The sequence below is a fragment of the Nannospalax galili genome, unplaced genomic scaffold, assembly GCF_000622305.1.
Source record: "Nannospalax galili isolate Female #2095 unplaced genomic scaffold, S.galili_v1.0 scaffold335, whole genome shotgun sequence".
Classification (NCBI taxonomy): Eukaryota; Metazoa; Chordata; class Mammalia; order Rodentia; family Spalacidae; genus Nannospalax; species Nannospalax galili.
The window spans coordinates 2,721,110-2,738,034 of record NW_008337842.1 but is presented as its reverse complement, the minus strand read 5'-3'; the positions used below and the strand labels follow the sequence as shown (position 1 = coordinate 2,738,034).

Genomic DNA, 16,925 nt, shown 5'->3' with positions numbered 1-16,925 from the left:
CTGAGCTCCTTGGCATCTGAGCATGGATATAAAGTCATCAGGTAGATTTCAACGATAATGTTTTTCACATCTACTAATTATTAAGGAGCAAATTTTTATGCTTTCACATGATTTTTATTTTTAATTTTTAAAAAAATTTTAACGTGTATGAGCGTATTGCCTACATGTATGTGAGTGTACCCGTGTTGCAGTGCTGGGAGTCAAGGACGGTTCATAGCTGCCATGTGGGTGCTGGGAATTGAACCTGGATCCTCTGCAGGAGTAGTCAGTGCTCCCAACCGCTGAGCCATCTCTCCAGCCCCTATCATCATATGATTAAAACCAAGAAAAGTTTTTTTGTTTTTTTGTTTTTTGGTCTTTTTGAGACAGGGTCTCCCTGTAGCCCCAGCTGGCCTGGAACTCACTATGTGGACCAAGCTAGCCTTGAACTCACAGAGCTCCCCCTGCCTCTGCTTCCCGAGTGCTGGGATTAAAGGTATGCACCACCAAGCCTGGCTTTAAAAAAAAAAAAAAAAATCACTTTTTATTATACTCTCACCTAAAGAAAATCACCACCAACCTGTCAGCATATAACCTGCTTCTCCTCTATGGATAAAGATTTTTCCTTACAAAATCTAGATCAACTATGACTATTTTTTAGTTTGAAATTTCTTAAATTCCTGTTAACATTATGTGTCCACTGCACCTTGGGTCTAAAAAGCTAGTGTTCATAACACAAGCTGAATTAGAAGCAGAAAGAATAGTTCCTTCAATCTTATTAATATTTCACACTGCAAAATCTGAGACCACCTACAATTAAAAAAATCAAAAGGTCAGATTTAAATCTGCCTCCAGTGTAACCAAAGAGCTCATTTTTTTCTTTGTTTCTTCATATTTAATCATTCTTTCTTACATCAGAAATAATAAAACTGTAGGGTGACATTAACCCTGTTTTATAATCATAAAACAAAAATGTATTTCATTTCATTAGTCACAGGCTACATATCAACCAGCTGTCCAAGTTAAAAATATGCCTCAATTAAAAATTTTATAAAACAAGCATTTATAATCGTTCTGAAAGAAACATGAATTCTTTCAGTTTCTATCAGCCAACTAGATGTTTTGGAAAACAAATTAGTACTTCTAAAACAAAAGGGGAAAGGCAATGATAGGGAAATTCAAGCTAATTTTATTAATCATCAATTTACATTGTTTATACCTTATAAATAAATATGTTAAGGAATGTGTGTGTGTGTGTGTGTGTGTGTGTATTTTTTTGGTCTTTTTGAGTCAGGGTCTTCCTGTAGCCCCAACTGTCCTGGAACTCTACGTAGACAATCATCAATTTACATTGTTTATACCTTATAAATAAATATGTTAAGGAATGTGTGTGTGTGTGTGTGTGTGTGTATTTTTTTGGTCTTTTTGAGTCAGGGTCTTCCTGTAGCCCCAACTGTCCTGGAACTCACTACGTAGACCAGGCTGGCCTTGAACTCACAGAGATCCGCCTGCCTCTACCTCCTGAGTGCTGGGATTAAAGGCATACGCCACCACGCCCGGCTGTTTTTTGTTTTTTTGTTTTTTTAAAGTGGCACAATTGGAGTCTATAGTACCTGTTTCTCAACTCTTAGCTATCAGAACAGCTCAGAGTAATCCTCTAACCACTGCTCATCTCTGAAACACAGTAACAGGTAGATTTCCTATTTGGTCATGCGGTCCCATAGCCCAGGAATCATGTCTTTTTAAAAAAAATTTATTAATTTTATGTGTGTGAGTGTATTGTATGTATGTGAGTGCACCATGTCGTGCAATGCTGCGAAGGTCAGAAGAGGGCATCGAATTCCCCTGGAAGTGGAGTTAAGGACAATTCGAAGCCGCCATGTGGGTGCTGGGAATCTAACCCAAGTCCTCTGCAAGAGCAGTCAGTGCTCTTAACTGCTGAGCCATCTCTCTAGCCCCAGAAATCATGTCTTAAAGTAAACTTTGCCACCATGAATCATTTGATGGGAAAAGAGGTAATGGGACAGCTGAAATAGAAACACTCTCAGTGCCTTTCAGGTCTAGTCCTATCATAGACTAAGATATTCACAAATGTATCAAGGGCCTTGGAAATTCTCAGTCTATTGGAAATTTTCATTCAAAAAATATTTCCTTTATTGAAACCAGAGCACTGGGGCCGAGAAGGAAAAAGCCAGAGTTCAAGTACTTCTCTTTTCTTTCAGTACTGCAGAAAGAACCAAAGGCCTCATGCATAGCAGGGAAGTGCTCTACCACTGTGCTACAATCCTCAGTCTTCATTTCCTCTTTTAGATGTGCTGAAGCTAAATTTTAAAAAGTAGTTGCCACCCAGAGGCACAGAATGGCTTACAGTTTTTCTGCTCCACATATAGCCTTGCTAAAATACATATTCACCTTGTTAAACACATATTTGTTGAGTGAATCTTTAAACCCACAAGTAAAATTTTAATGCACTGTAAAAACATTAACTCATGAGAGTTAATGCTCATCATTACAAGTTATAAAAACATCAATTAATTTCTAATTGTCAATATAATGGATAGTAGGGAAATAATTTTGGGGGGGAATTTTAAAGAAGTATTTTCAATGTTCCTCAGTTAAATTTTTAATAGATTTCAATCTTGTTATAGCATAAATATAGCAATTTGAGTCTGCCTGCTTTGATGTCCAAGACTGGTAACAATTAGCCAGGAAACCAACAGGGCAATTTATTTCCTCCTTAAACAAGGACAGCTAAGAAGGAAAGTAGAAAGGTGAACATGAGTGGTGGGAAGAAAAAGGAGGAAGGCAGCTCCTGATTATTTATGTTCAGTGATAACAGTAACAGCTCCTACTTAAAGTATCTGGCACAAAGAAACAGCTCCAGAAACGCAAGAATTGTTTTAGAGCAGTGCTCAGCTACTTAAGTCTTGTCAGCCTCACTGCAAAGAGTTATTAGCACTGAAGGAAGAGGAAGTTTGGGAAAACACTGGGGAATCATGAAACCAGCTTCTCTAACCTTTACCAAGTTACAATGACCCTGACCCTCAGCTCCTTCACCCACAAATGAAGCAATCACAGACTGTCTACCTCAAGTTCTCTTCTAAATCCATAATTTATTCTACTGCTTCACTGGGAAAAGCAGAGATAAAGAATAAACTAATACCTTCACTGACTAAACAGTGCCTCTGCGGTAGTTTCGGTTTTTTAGTTTTTTTTCATTTATTTATTTATTGTGTGTGGTCAGAGAACAATCTGCAGGCATCAGTTCTCGCTCCTCCCGCCATGTCGCTCTGGGGATGGAACTCAGGTTGTTAGGCTTGACGGCAAGCACTCCTACCCATGGAGCCATCTTGTCAGTACAGTGCTTCTGTTTTAACACTCATTTGAAAATATAAGCTTGTACCAACACAATGGATAATTATTACACTTTCTTATATACAAGAAATGCTAGGCAACTGCAGAGAGCTGCGTATAATTGAACCAGTCCGTGTGGGAATACACAAACTGCATAAGTCACACAACAAATTATCCTCAGCTACTGCGTGCTGAGCTGCACTCTCTGGTCCACATTTACTATCATGTCAGGCTTCAGACGACTTTTCACTGCTTCAAAACACTACTGACACTATCTCACTAACAAACTCAAGTTTTTACAAGGCACACTGCCATATTTATTAAAGGAGTTATAGACTTTTAAACATCAAACATAAAACTGGGCTAAATTTTTTATTAGGTTCCTGTCACTATTTTTTTTTCTTTTTTGAGGCAAGGTCTCATGTATCCCAGGTGGCCTCACACTTGCTGTGTAGGTGAGGATGACGCTGATCCTCATGCCTTCCCCTTCCAGGTGCTCAGCTGCCAGGGTGCATCACCACACAGCCCTGGGGATTGAACCTAGGGCCTTGTTCATGTTGGACAAGCATTCTACCAATTGATCCTTATGAACAAAGTATTTTTATTATTTTTATTTTATGTGTATGAGTGTATTGTCTGCAAGTACGTAAGTGCACCCATGTCACGAAAACCCAGCAGAAGCCAGAAGAGGGTGTAGATCCCCTGGAACTGGAGCTACAGACAGTTGTTAGCTGTCGTGTAGGGCTGGGACTTGAACCTGGGTCTTCTGGAAGAGCAGGCAGTGCTCTTAACCTCTGAGCCATCTCTCCAGCCCCCTTAACAAAGTATTTAAGTATGACGACCTTTCTTTTTTTAATATTTTATTTTTATTTTATATGTATGAGTGTACTGCCTGCATGTATGTGAGTGCACCCATGTTGTGCAATGCCGCGGAGGTCAGAAGAGGGCTTTCGATTCCCCTGGAACTGTAGTTAAGGACGGTCTGTAGCCGCTATGTGGGTGCTGGGAATCAAACCCGGGTCCTCTGCAAGAGCAGTCAGTGCTCTTAACCACTGAGCCATCTCTCCAGCCCCCTTAAGTACGATAACCTTAATCCCATTATTCCGTAAGTTTTGTGGGGTTTTAGTGCACAATGATTTTTAGCCATTTTGCATCATTTTATAACAGAATGACTATATTGCTATCTGGGGGAAAACTTAATGGCTAGTGTTTCTTTGAAAGGTAACACATAGGCAAGTGACCAGCAACTTCATTTAAGCATCTGATCAGAGTCAGAGAAAAGCCTTTCTCTGTAAGCTTCCTCCTCAGCTGCTGTCTTCTCCAAAGCCTATATCCACTGACTAGGTAACTCCAAAACCAGATCAGACTTAGAGCAAGAAAGTTTATCATTTGCTTTGAAATGGTAAACAAAAATTTGATCTTGTCAAAAACAGCAACACTAATCTTGTCTTTTAAATTTAGATCTAGTTTCTTACAAATATTTTGGCATGAGCCAATTTTAATGCCACAGTTTAGTAATGGTTGAAATATGAAGTAATAAATTAGTATTTCTGCAATATAGTTGGTAACAGTGCACTAGAAACAAGAGGCCGGGTTTTTTTTTTTTTTTTTGGTCTTTTTTTTGAGACAGGGTCTCTCTGTTGCCCTAGCGTTCCTGGAACTCACTATGTAGACCAGGCTGGCCTTGAACTCACAGAGATCCACCTGCCTCTGCCTCCCGAGTGCTGGGATTAAAGGTGTGTGCCACCACACCCGGCTGAAAAGAGGCTTTTTAAACACTCCTAATTCTTGATTAACTCAAAGATAGAGGGGGACAGTGAACAAACAAGGATCATACATCTTTCCTAGTTTCCACATAGGACAGAAATGGATGACAGACTGAACTACTTATCCTGGAATGTAAGTAGACTAAAACCTGTCACTGAGAGCCACTGAGCAGAAAGACACACTGCTGGGTGTTATAGCACATACCTATGATCCTAACACTGAGCTGTAGGCTAAGCTGGGCTAGGCTACATAGCAAGACCCTTCTTAAAACTGTAAACAAGGGCTAGGGGGGTGGCTCTTATCACTGTACCTGACAACCTGAGTTTGATCCCCAGGATCCTTGGAAAGAGAATGGACTCCCATAAATTGTCTCAGACCTCCACATGGGCACATACACATACACACACAAAATGAATAAATAAATAAATAAATAAATAGTAAAAAAATTAATGTAAATGAACATAACACTAGTAGTTAGCATGCTCAGAAAAGACAGAGGATGATGTGGTCTTCTTCTATGAACCTGGACTCGCAACCAGAGCTGATACCAAAGGTGCCAGTGTGAGTGAAGGAATGCATGGGCTTCCCCTTCCAGTCAGGCAGAGACACCTGGCCATTACAGTCATAATTCCAGCACAATGAAAAATTTAAAAATACATGAGATTGTGTTTCTATCTAAGTGTGTGTATTACAGAAGAGTGAAAGGACCAGCAGCACAGCTCAGCAGGCAAAGGCATTGCCGTGTAAATCTGACAATGTGAGTTCAATCCCCAGAACTCACATGAAGGTAGAAGAGAACCAATCCCATAAAGCTGTCCTCTGACCTCCACACATACTCCATAGTACACACTCACCCTCCCACAATAGTAATAAATAATAAAATTATTAAAACGTGCAAAAAATCACTAAATTAGTAACAGTGATGGTACTTGGCAAGGAGATGCTTTTTTCTTGTCCATAGCTTCATTGTCAGAGAAAAACAAAAGTCTTTTTAAACATCGAACTGAAAGAGATGAATCCCTGGTCATAGTTCATATGGAATTAATAGTAAGCTAGCAAATGTCCCTACTAATTTCCAAAGGGCCAAAGTGAATCAACTGGCTTTGGAAGGTGCTTTCCCTACCACACAAGAATATCCACTGAAACCACAACACAGAACTCTGCTCAACTACAGGAATGCAGGTAAGCACAGGACCCACCCAACACCCAGCACATATGTCAGTTTGCTTGTCCTTGCTTTTAACAGCCAGCATTCTGTGACTCCTGCTGGTACTGACAATCTCCCCGCTTTGGGGTAAAGCTAACGTAGAATCATGTAACCAAATTCAGCAATGCCTGGCAGCAGGAAATATAGAAACATGAATCTAAGCAGAACGATCGCCACAAATTTCATAGCCAGCTTTCTCTCAATAGGCTCATTGTCTATCGAGAAAGCACGAACCTTACTTAGTCCCTCACCACTCCTAGCCACCCAAGATTCCATTTCTCAGGGTTCCAATAACCTTCATTAGCCATGATCTGAAAATATTAAATGGAATATTCTAGAAGTGAATCATTCATAGGTGTTAAGTTGCACACTTTCTAAGTACCATGGTAAAATCTGCCATGATGAACCGTCCAGCTAAGCACCCGCATCATCTTTCTGTCCAATGCATCCACACTGTATATACTACCTGCCCATTAATCTTGCAGGAGCCATCTTGGTTATCAGAGCCATTATAGCACAACAGTGCTTATGTTCAAGAACTTTTATTAACTTTACTCAGTAAAGGCTGCGAAGAACAAAATAAATGATGCTGACAATTTGGATATGGCAAAGGGAAGCCATAAAGTATTCCCTTTAAATAAAAAGGTGCGAATTCTCAACTTACTGAGGAAAGAAATTGCTGAAGTTACTAAAATTGATAGTACAATAACACATTTTAAAACATTCACATAACTTACAATGCATGATAACTGTTTTCTTTTATATTATTATTGTTAATCTCTTAATGTGTCTAATTTTTAATTAAACTTTATTGTGTATAGGAACACATAGCATATCTACAGTTTCAGGAATCCACTGGTTCTTGCAGGTAAGAGACTGGCAGAGAGACGCTGATTGTAATCACTAGAGCAACACTAGCAGACTAACTACCAAGTATGCCCTGACCTAGATACCATGGTGAATACAAAAGGAACAAGGTATGGTAGGTATAGTCATCCCCTTCAGAGCATTCACACACCTGATGGGGAAAGGGATAATACCTACCAGAAATACTCAGATAATGTAAGAGAAAAAGATCAGCCAGGTGACCTGTACTGGTAAGTACTTAAGGGACTTAAAGGAAATCCTGCTAAATACAAAAGTAAATGTTCGTTTCATGCTAGAAGAAAATTCTGACAACATGAGATAGAAGACAGGTACTCTAGGCACAGTCGCCAATACAAACCAAAGACATTAGTAAGGAAAAGACAAACGAATTTGAACAAACGAATAAACACCAGGTTAAGAATAATAATAGTAAGGAAAAAGAAAAATTTGGACAGATTACAAGAGGTAAAGCGTCCTTTATCAGATTAAAAGCACTTGTGGGAAAAACCTAAATTCCAGATACTATGCTAAACATGAGAGAGATTGCTTGGGGATACAGCTCTGTTGGTAGAGTGCTGGCCTAGCATGCAGCAGACCCTTGGTTCAATTCCCAGCACCATATAACCAGGATGTTGGCCCACAGGCCTGCAATCCCAGCACTCCAGAGGTGGAAGCAGAGGGTCAGAATTAAGGTCATGTTTGGCTTCGGCCAGTTCCTACCCAATCTGTGCTACACAAGACTGTCTAAATATGATACAGATGTAATACTAAATCTCATAATTCCAAAGTAGTTATCATTACTCCCATTTCACAGAGAAACTAAAATTAATTACACAGAAAAATTAATTTTCCCAAGGTCATTAAACAACAAAGCTGAGATTTGAACCCAGGTCTAACTGACTCTAAAGTCCACACTATATTTTTCTTAACTTCATCATGTTACTTCTTCCTAAAGCATGAAGACATCAGGATAGGAGTTCTGTTAACATCACTTTGAATTCAAATTGTTCCCCTTCCCCTCTGACAGTGTGTCCCCATGATACCCACTGTATATCAAAGCTTGCTCTTAGGAGAGTGACTTTAGTTAAAATAAAAATTACCAGTAATAGTTTCACCTGCCAACAGGTATTTTCACCATAACATAAATCAAGAGTCTCCAGTTAAGACTGGCAGAAAGCCAGGCACCATGGTGAACACCTATGTCCCTAGCACTCAGGATGCTGAAGCAGCATTATAGAGTGTTTAAGGCCATCCTGGGCCAAATAGTTCAAGGCCAGCCTGGTCTACTTGGTGAGTTTGAGCCCAGAACTACCAATGAGACTCTACACCTAAAACACAAAACAATAAGTCTAGAAAAAATGGTGTGCCTTACCTTCTCAGGAGTGAGGCCTTTAGATAAAGCTCACATAGAAAGACCCTCAGCCCTAAGACCTGAGGGTCTCCATGGTCTAGCCCCAATCTGGGAGGCACAAGGCCAGGTGGGGCTACAGGTTTCCTTCAGTAGAGAACTAGAAGTCTCACTACTCTATCTTTTTAGTGTATCATATAGGAGAACCTTAAGTATTATTTACATTTAAACTATGACCTGCTTAACAACAGTTTACCAAAGAAAAAGTATTTTCTAATTGTATAAAACAATCTTTTACTGTCTCTATAAAATAGGAAAAACATTTTCTTTCTTGCTCCCATCTTTTTACTATTTTTATTTTATATGTATGAATGTATTGACTGCATGTGTGTAAGTGTACCCATGTCATACAATGGTCACAGAGGTCAGAAGAGGGCATCGGATCCCCTGGAACTGGAGTTACAGACAGTTGTTAGCCGCCATATGGGTGTTAGGAATTGAATCTAGGTTCTCTGCAAGAGCAAACAGTGCTCTTAACCACTGAGTCATCTCTCCAGCCCCCACTGCTCTCATCTTCAAAAAATATCTTAAATTACATTTTTATTCATTTTGTGCGGGGGGGGGGGGGGGGGGCGGGGGGAGATAACAGGAATACCAGGCAGGCATGAGGAAGTCAGGTGCCTTTACCCAAGGGGCCATCTCACAGACTCCTCTCACCTTTTTAACCATTGGAGATTTCACAGCTATCAAATGCCAAAAATGTCATCTTTCAAAAGAGCAGAAATAAAATTCACATGACTTCAGCATGTCAAGGCAAATAGGCAGAAGATCATGGCATTGACAGAAATTGCTCCACAGAACTCACTGCGGAAAACAGCCTTTCTGACTGTCTCTGTGCTAGAACCAGAGTATAGTAACAACTAGGTCAAGGGTAATCTGATAACTTGAAAGCTCCCCACCAAGCATTTTATTAGGTCAAGAAATAATATGAGTTTCAATGCACTTTAAAATGACAGAACCGATTCTTTCATGAGAAAATTTCCAGCCCACCTAAGAGTTTGAGTTGTATTGAATTCTATGTTTTACATAGCAAATTAAAATGGGGTAATATGGAAATAAAAGTGATACTGCTTACTTTTTTGACACAGGCATTATCATATTCCTCACTCTAAAGAAATGACTGAGAAACTCATTTTTTCAATGCTCTAATATAACATGCCAAGAGATGCTTGGAGAGAACCCTTTTCAAAGAGGCAACAAGAGAACAGCCCTTACATATCTGGATGGCTCCTCTCGGTTCTGGTCATTCATGTCAGCAGGAACAGTCCTGGTGGCCAGGGGTCCCTCTGTAAAAGGCTTTGGGAGCTGACCTCTGAACTCTGATGGAACGAACTGAAGCTGCCAACTGCAGAAACACAAATGAGAAGCAAAACCACAGGGGATCAGATTGCTAAATGTACTTAACCACCCTTCACCCCGAATCATGTGAAAAACATTTCACGTGAAGAAAAAAAAAACCTATTTCTGTTGAAACCTCCACCCGGGAGCAGAAGCAGAGGTCACAATTCAGCATGAAATCACTGAGAAATTTACAACTAAAGGTCTCTCAGCTCCTTTAACTCTACTCTCAGCTTCAAAATTTGTAACTTGACAGTCAACAAAACAAGGCGAAGTGTCAACCCGTGTTACTAATTACCACATGATCAAAGGGACTAATCAAAATTAAAGCAGATTCATCTGGTGCATTTAAAAAGATGAGATGGGACATGCGCCATGAAGAACGAACTCAGAAAACACTGCTTTGGTCTTGCATAGCCTCAGAAGCACTTCAGCTATGAACCTATCTCAAATATAAAAGCAAAGGCAGGCCAACATCAACATTTCAAGAGCAAATTTCCGGAGCTGAAAAGATATGGCTCAGCAATTAAGAGCACTGTTCTCAACACCGACATGACAGCTAACAACCATCCCTAACTCCAGTTCCAGGGAATCTGACACCCTCTTCTGACCTCTGCAGGCACTGCACAACACTATGTAAGGTGCACTTACACACAGGCAGGCAATACACTCATACATATAAAATAAAAATGATAATTTTTTTTTCTTTTTTTTCGGAGCTGAGGACCAAACCCAGGGCCTTGTGCTTGCTAGGCAAGTGCTCCACCACTGAACTAACTCCCCAACCCCAAATAAAATATTTTTTAAAAAACAAGTTTCCAGTATTGCTTCCTGTGCCTGCTTGAAGATGTGAGAGCTTAGCTTCTGCTCCTGCTCCAGCCACCTCTGGCCACAACGCCTCCCCGCTATGATGTACTGTAACTCCCCTGGAACTGTAAACACAAACTCTTTTATAAGTTGTTTTAGTCAGTGTTTCTATCATAGCAACAGAAAAGTAACTAATACAGTAATTGGTACCAGAGAGTGGGCTGTTGGCTGTGAAGAACCTGACCATGTGGGGTTCTAGAAGAATGTAGAAGACTTTGGAAGTTTGTGCTAGAAAAGTAGTTGACTGCTGTAAGCAGAACTTAATAGGCCATTCTAGTAGGCACCTGAAAAAATAGTCCTGTGAACAATGTAGTTCCAGAGGGAATTAAGGACTTAAGCAGCAACTGAGTTCTTTTGGGAAAGAGTCTGGCTGGAGTCTGCCCACTGCCAAAAAGCTTGCCTGAGGCTAAGTTGAAAAGCCATGGACTAACTACTCTGGTGGAAGAAATTTCAAGACAGCATAATGTAGAAATGGTGGCATGGCTTTTAATGGTGAATATTATGCAGATCTACAATGAAAAAGAACAAATGGGGCAGAAAGAAATACAGAATGTACAGTTTGGATTGAAAAAGAGAACTAGGAAGATAAATGTTGGAGCTGAGGCATGTACTAGAGAAGATCCCTTTGATAAGAAGACTGAAGTGATTAAGGAGACCACACCCAGCTAAGTCTCCAACTTGTGAAAGGAAAATGCTGTAGAGGCCACTGAAGAGAAGAGCTTCTAAAACAGATAAAGCAGGCTGGAATCCATCCCAAACTTGCAGCCAAACCTGGCAGTGTCATTCACCTGGTTCTGGCTTTAGAGGCACAAAAAATGCAAGAGTGCCACCAAGGTCAGGAAGCATGCAGCAGGGGTTCATCTGCATAAAGAACGCCCTGATACGCCACTGCGTGAAGCTGTGAAGGTGAAGCCTCCTTGGTAATGGAGATCCCAAGAAGACATTCATGATGCCAGAGCTGTGAGACATCTGCCAAAAAGACCTGCATAGCATACAGGGAGTAGTACCAGCCCAAGAGAGAGATGTATGTTGCATGCAGCAAAGCTGGAGAGGCTGAGCCATCTAAGACTTTTGGAAGTAAAGTATCAGAAGTCGGACATGGAGCTACTGGATTTGAGGTTTGCCCTGCTGGTTTTCAGCCTTGTTTTGGTCTGGTATTTCCTCACTCTGCCTCTATTCCTCTCTTTTGGAATGGCAATGTGTATTCGGTTCCACTATATGTTGGGAGTATGTGATTCTGATTTTGATTTCACAGGGGCTTAGAGTTAAGAAATTGCCTTAAGTCTCAGAAGAGACTTTGGACTGTGGATTTTTGAAAAGTATTGAGACTGGTAGTGACTATGGGGACTTTAAAAGTTGGACTAAATGCATTTTGCATTTTCTATGCTCATGAGCCTATGGGGGCCAGGGGTGAAATGTGGTGGTCTGAATGAAAATGTCCCCCATAGGCTCCAAGTATTTGGACATTTTGTTCTCAGTTGGTGGTGCTGTTGTGGAAAGTCTTAGAAGGTGTGGCTATCCTGAGGAAGCACGTCACAGGGAGGAGGCTTAGAGAGTTCTTAAGCCTTGCCAGATCTCTCACTTCTTGTGCCTGCTTAAACATGTGAGAGTTTAGCTTCCACTCCTTCTCCAGCCACCTCCGGCCACCATGCTCCCTGCCAGGACGGACTGTTATTCCCCTAGAACCGTAAACTTTCTTTTATTTAAAAAAAAAAAAAGTTTCCATTTAATCTTTCATGACTGATACGGAATTTGTATTATGCAAAAGGTATTACCCCACCAGGTGAGAAGCTGCTGAAGCCAGTCCTCAAATGAGCAACATTACTCTCTAATCTGACTTCCATTTCACCTACATAGGAACAAATAAGAAAACATAACTACTCCAGGATATATGCTATCACATCTACCAGAGAGCATAAAGGAAGCTGGTAAAGGTATCTTAAGCAAAGGTTTCCCTGCTGTGTATGGATCAGGGTAGAACTACTGCTTGACAGAAAAAGATTATTTTCTAAAAGCAGTCTTCTAGCAAGGGTTTCTATGCAACTTTCAGAAGTAGGTTAGTATCAACCACAGACTTGTAAATAAGCATCAAGAAGGGCCCTGGGTGTAAAGTGCTTGCTGTGCAAGCATGAGGACCTGAGACTGGCTTTCCAATGCCCATGGAGAAGCTAGGTGTGGCGGTGCACATCTATAAGCCCAGCACAGGAGGGAAGGGATACACAGAAGATCCCATGGGGCTGCTAGCGGTGTGAGCTCCAAGTACAGTGAGAGACCCTGCCTCAAAACATGGTGGAAAGCTACAGAAGAAGACACCTGACATCAACGTCTGCCCTCCTCACACATGCACCCACACATACATCACAAACACAAAGAAGAGTCACTAGCAGAGCCTACTGTCAAACATTTTCAGAAGTTCACAGACACCCATGACTATGAGAAGTATAAGCACATAGCCAGGTAATGCCCCCCAACCCCAGTTTAAAAATAAAGGAGACAGGAATGTAGTGCAGATTTGCAGCAATTTAAAATGAAAAATTATTCAATAACTTTCTGCTAAAACCTACAAAGAGGGCCGAGAAAATAGTTCTGCTGGTAAAAGCGCTTGCTCTGCAAGTGTGAAGACCTTATTTTGATCTCCAGAACCCATGTAAAAAAGTCAGGTGTAGTGGTGTGTGCTTGTAATACCAATCCTGGGGTGGCAGAAATAGGAAGATCTCCAGGGCCCACTGGAGACTGCCAGCCAGCCTGGTGAGTCCTAGGCCAATGAGAGACCCTGTCTCTAAAAACAGGGTGGACACACCTGGGAAATACCACCTAAGGTTGACCTCTGGCCTCCCACACAGGCACGTGTACCCCACCCCCAACACACACAAACATATACATACACACAGCCCAAAGAAAACAAAACAAAACAAAAAACTCCAAAGCAAAAACAAACCAACCAACCTAACATGACCTTGCTACAAAACTGCTACTTTCACGCTTTAGTTTAAAATGCTAAGCAGCAGAGATGGTTCAGCAGTTAAAAGTGCTTGGTGTATAAGCATAAGGACCAGAGTTCAGATACCAGCACCCACATTAAAAAGCCAGGTGTCCTGTGCGTGCCTGTAAGCTGAGCATGGCAGAGACAAGAGGATCTCACAGGGGCTTGCTGACTTCCAGCCTACCTGGAAAAAAATGCAAGTTTTGGATTCAGGGAGAAACCCTGACTCAAAGGACTAGGCAGAAGAGGACATTCTATACCCTCCCCTGGCCTTCTTGTGCACACACATGTGCACACACATACACAAAATCTTTATTAAAGGACAACTTACTTATCAGGAAGAAAGAAGCTGCTGGGAAATCGATACCATTCTTTCCCCACACAAACATTCACAGGCCTGCCTTCTGGGACAGTGTGGATGGTGGGGTCTGTGGCAATTCGATAAAATTCTGGATACAAATCAAGGGGCCCATGATACCCTAAAAGGGAGAAGAGTTAACAAAAGTCAAGGATGAGTAAGACAGATTCTGACTTTCAGTTATTAAGCATGCTAACACCTCGCTGTAATCTACATGAAATTTAGAGTATGAAGGGCCACAGGGGCTCTAGGAGGAAGCCTGCTCCACCAGCAGGAACGTCCGTCCAGGTGGAAAGACTTCTGAGGTGGAGGCCTCATTTTGCCAAATAGAACTTGCCTTCTTGTCCTTTTCTGTATGTTTACTTTTCAAACCTCCTGTTCTTTGGGCACATTTTATTATGACCCCAATAATGATTACTAGAAAATATATAATCATGAAAATATGCATAAGTTAGGCTTTGTTACATCAGCAGCAGACATTAAAATGGAGGGGGAAATCAATGATACTGGAGGGAAAATGTGTAATCATATAAAAAGGAAACCTCAGTCTTCGGTATGGAAGACACATCCCATTGTTATCACAACTCCTCCCTTCTGGAAAGGCCTCTTCTTATCCTAAATCAAATATGTGCCACAAGTGAACCTAAGACAAGGTGCCTCGTGAGTGTGGTAGAAGATACTCTCAGCACATCTACCTCTGAACAGCGCCACAGAGCGAGAGAACGATAAGAGCCCAAACAGGAAGACTGTTCCTAGCGCCAGCCAGTTTGACGTCACTGTATAATGCTCCAGACGATATCGCTGAAACACAAAGTGGTAACATTTCTAGAAGGAAGGACAACTGTATTAATAGAAGATGTGCACAGCCTTGAGACATCACAAAAACACTGGAGTGCAGAGGCAGAGCAGGCTGTGAGGAAGGGTCTAAGCAGGTACAAACACTTGGTGAGCTGCCCACTCCAAATTCTAAGATCAAAGCTAGTTCCTCCCGCACTGTCTGGAGGGCAGCCCAGTCAGACAGCCTGCCAAGAATGAACTCCAGCTTCAAAGGAAAATTATTGGTATGTTTTTGCTAGTGTATAAAGTCCTAATAGTTTTTTTGTGGGGTTTTTTTTATTTGTTTTTTGGCTTTTCAAGACAGGTCTCACTCTGTAGCCCATGATTTTCCATCTTCCTGCTTCTGCCCTCCAAGTGTCAGACTACAGACCTAAGCCACCACACCTGGCTCTAACAACATATTTGTAAATATTTTAACAAAAATGCTATTTAACCATTTTTTTATTATGAAGCACTTCAACAATATGTTTGATATGAGTATTAATCTTTACTTAAACCTTAGCAAAAACCTTTTTCTTTTATTAGCAGAGTAGGGAGTTTGGGGTGAGACAGAGAGGGTCATGTTATATAGTAGAGACTGGCCTAGAGCTTGGGATTTCCCACCTAAGCTTTCACGGTGCTGGGATGAAAGGCATGTATCACCACCTCAAGTTCAGTAACCCAAGTCTCATGAGAAAAGTTTAAGCTTCAGCTAAATATCTTATGATCAAATAAGAAGAAAAATGGAATTCCTTGCCTATAACACTAGGGACATAATGATAATTATCTGCTAAACTACTTCATAAACCACATGATTATAATGTTGGGAACAGGAAGCCAGAGTCTAACACATATTAAATATATACTGTACCACTGAGCTACACCCTGTTGTCTTTAAGTACCTCCTCAGACTTTTCCCTCCCTCCCTCCCTCTCTCTCTTCCTTCCCAGATATACTTTTAGAAATCAATTTTACAATATATAACAAGTGTCATAAATATGTTTGAACCCTTTTAATATTTTGGGGAAGGGCTAAGGTTATGGCTCAATAATAAAGCACTTGCTTAGCATGTACAAGGCCCCAGGATTGATCCTTACTGCCTCAATTAAAAACAAAAACAGCTGGATGTGGTGGTGCATGCCTTTAATCCCAGCACTTGGGAGGCAGAGGCAGGCAGATCTCTGTGAGTTCGAGGCCAGCCTGGTCTATATAGTGAGTTCCAGGTCAGCTGGGGCTACAGGGGGACCTTGTCTCAAGAAGACCAAAAAATAAAAAATAAAAATAAATAAAAACAAAAACAAAACGAGGGGTGGGGGGTTGTCTTAAGCAAACAATCCAAACACCTAAATGAAAATAGGACTTTTAGTCTTCAAATAAAATGTTTAGCAGTATAATACCACAAAGATGAATAATTTAAATCCTAACATGATTTATAGATTTACTTTTATTTTATGTGTGAGTGTTTTGCTTGAAAGTATGTATATGTACCACATGTGTGCGTAAGTATCAGATCCCCTGGAACTGGAATTACAGGTCATTGTAAGCTGCCATGTGGGTACTGGGAACCAAACCCAGGTCCTCTGTAAGAACAGTACGTGCTCTTAACAACTAAGCCAGCTCTCTAGCCTCTCTAACACAATTTATATCTAATAATTATATGATGCATAATTAGTTCAATTCATATTACTTCTAATTACTATTTATTATATACAAAATAGAGGATGGTGAGATGGCTCAGTGGGTAAAGGTGCTTGCCACCAAGTCTAACAATGTAAGTTTGATCCCAGGGCCCTCATGATGGAAGGAGAGAATCAACTCTGCAAGTTGTGTGTGCCAAGGCAAGTGAATGACTATCCCCGCCCACACACATGCAAACAAAGAAATCTCAAACACTGCACTGCTACTGAAATACTAGGTGTAGATATGGCAGCACTAACAATATTATGACAAAAGTTCAAAAGGGTATCAAGTTATATGCAGT

The 16,925-nt window shown here is 40.9% G+C and overlaps 1 protein-coding gene across 4 annotated transcripts in view; it reads right to left on the bottom strand.

Moving 5' to 3' along the window:
• Alg9 (ALG9 alpha-1,2-mannosyltransferase) overlaps positions 1 to 16,925 on the bottom strand; it is a 101,471-nt gene that overhangs the window by 46,007 nt on the left and 38,539 nt on the right. For 3 of the 4 annotated variants that reach the window (XM_008832797.3, XM_029563405.1, XM_008832799.3), the window contains exons 11-13: positions 14,824 to 14,953; positions 14,102 to 14,249; positions 9,798 to 9,927 (exon numbers count right to left, since the gene is read on the bottom strand). In XM_008832797.3, coding sequence (XP_008831019.1) covers positions 9,798 to 9,927; positions 14,102 to 14,249; positions 14,824 to 14,953 — 408 coding nt within the window. The remainder of the gene's footprint in view (positions 1 to 9,797; positions 9,928 to 14,101; positions 14,250 to 14,823; positions 14,954 to 16,925) is intronic. The other variant, XM_008832798.3, reaches the window with a different exon arrangement.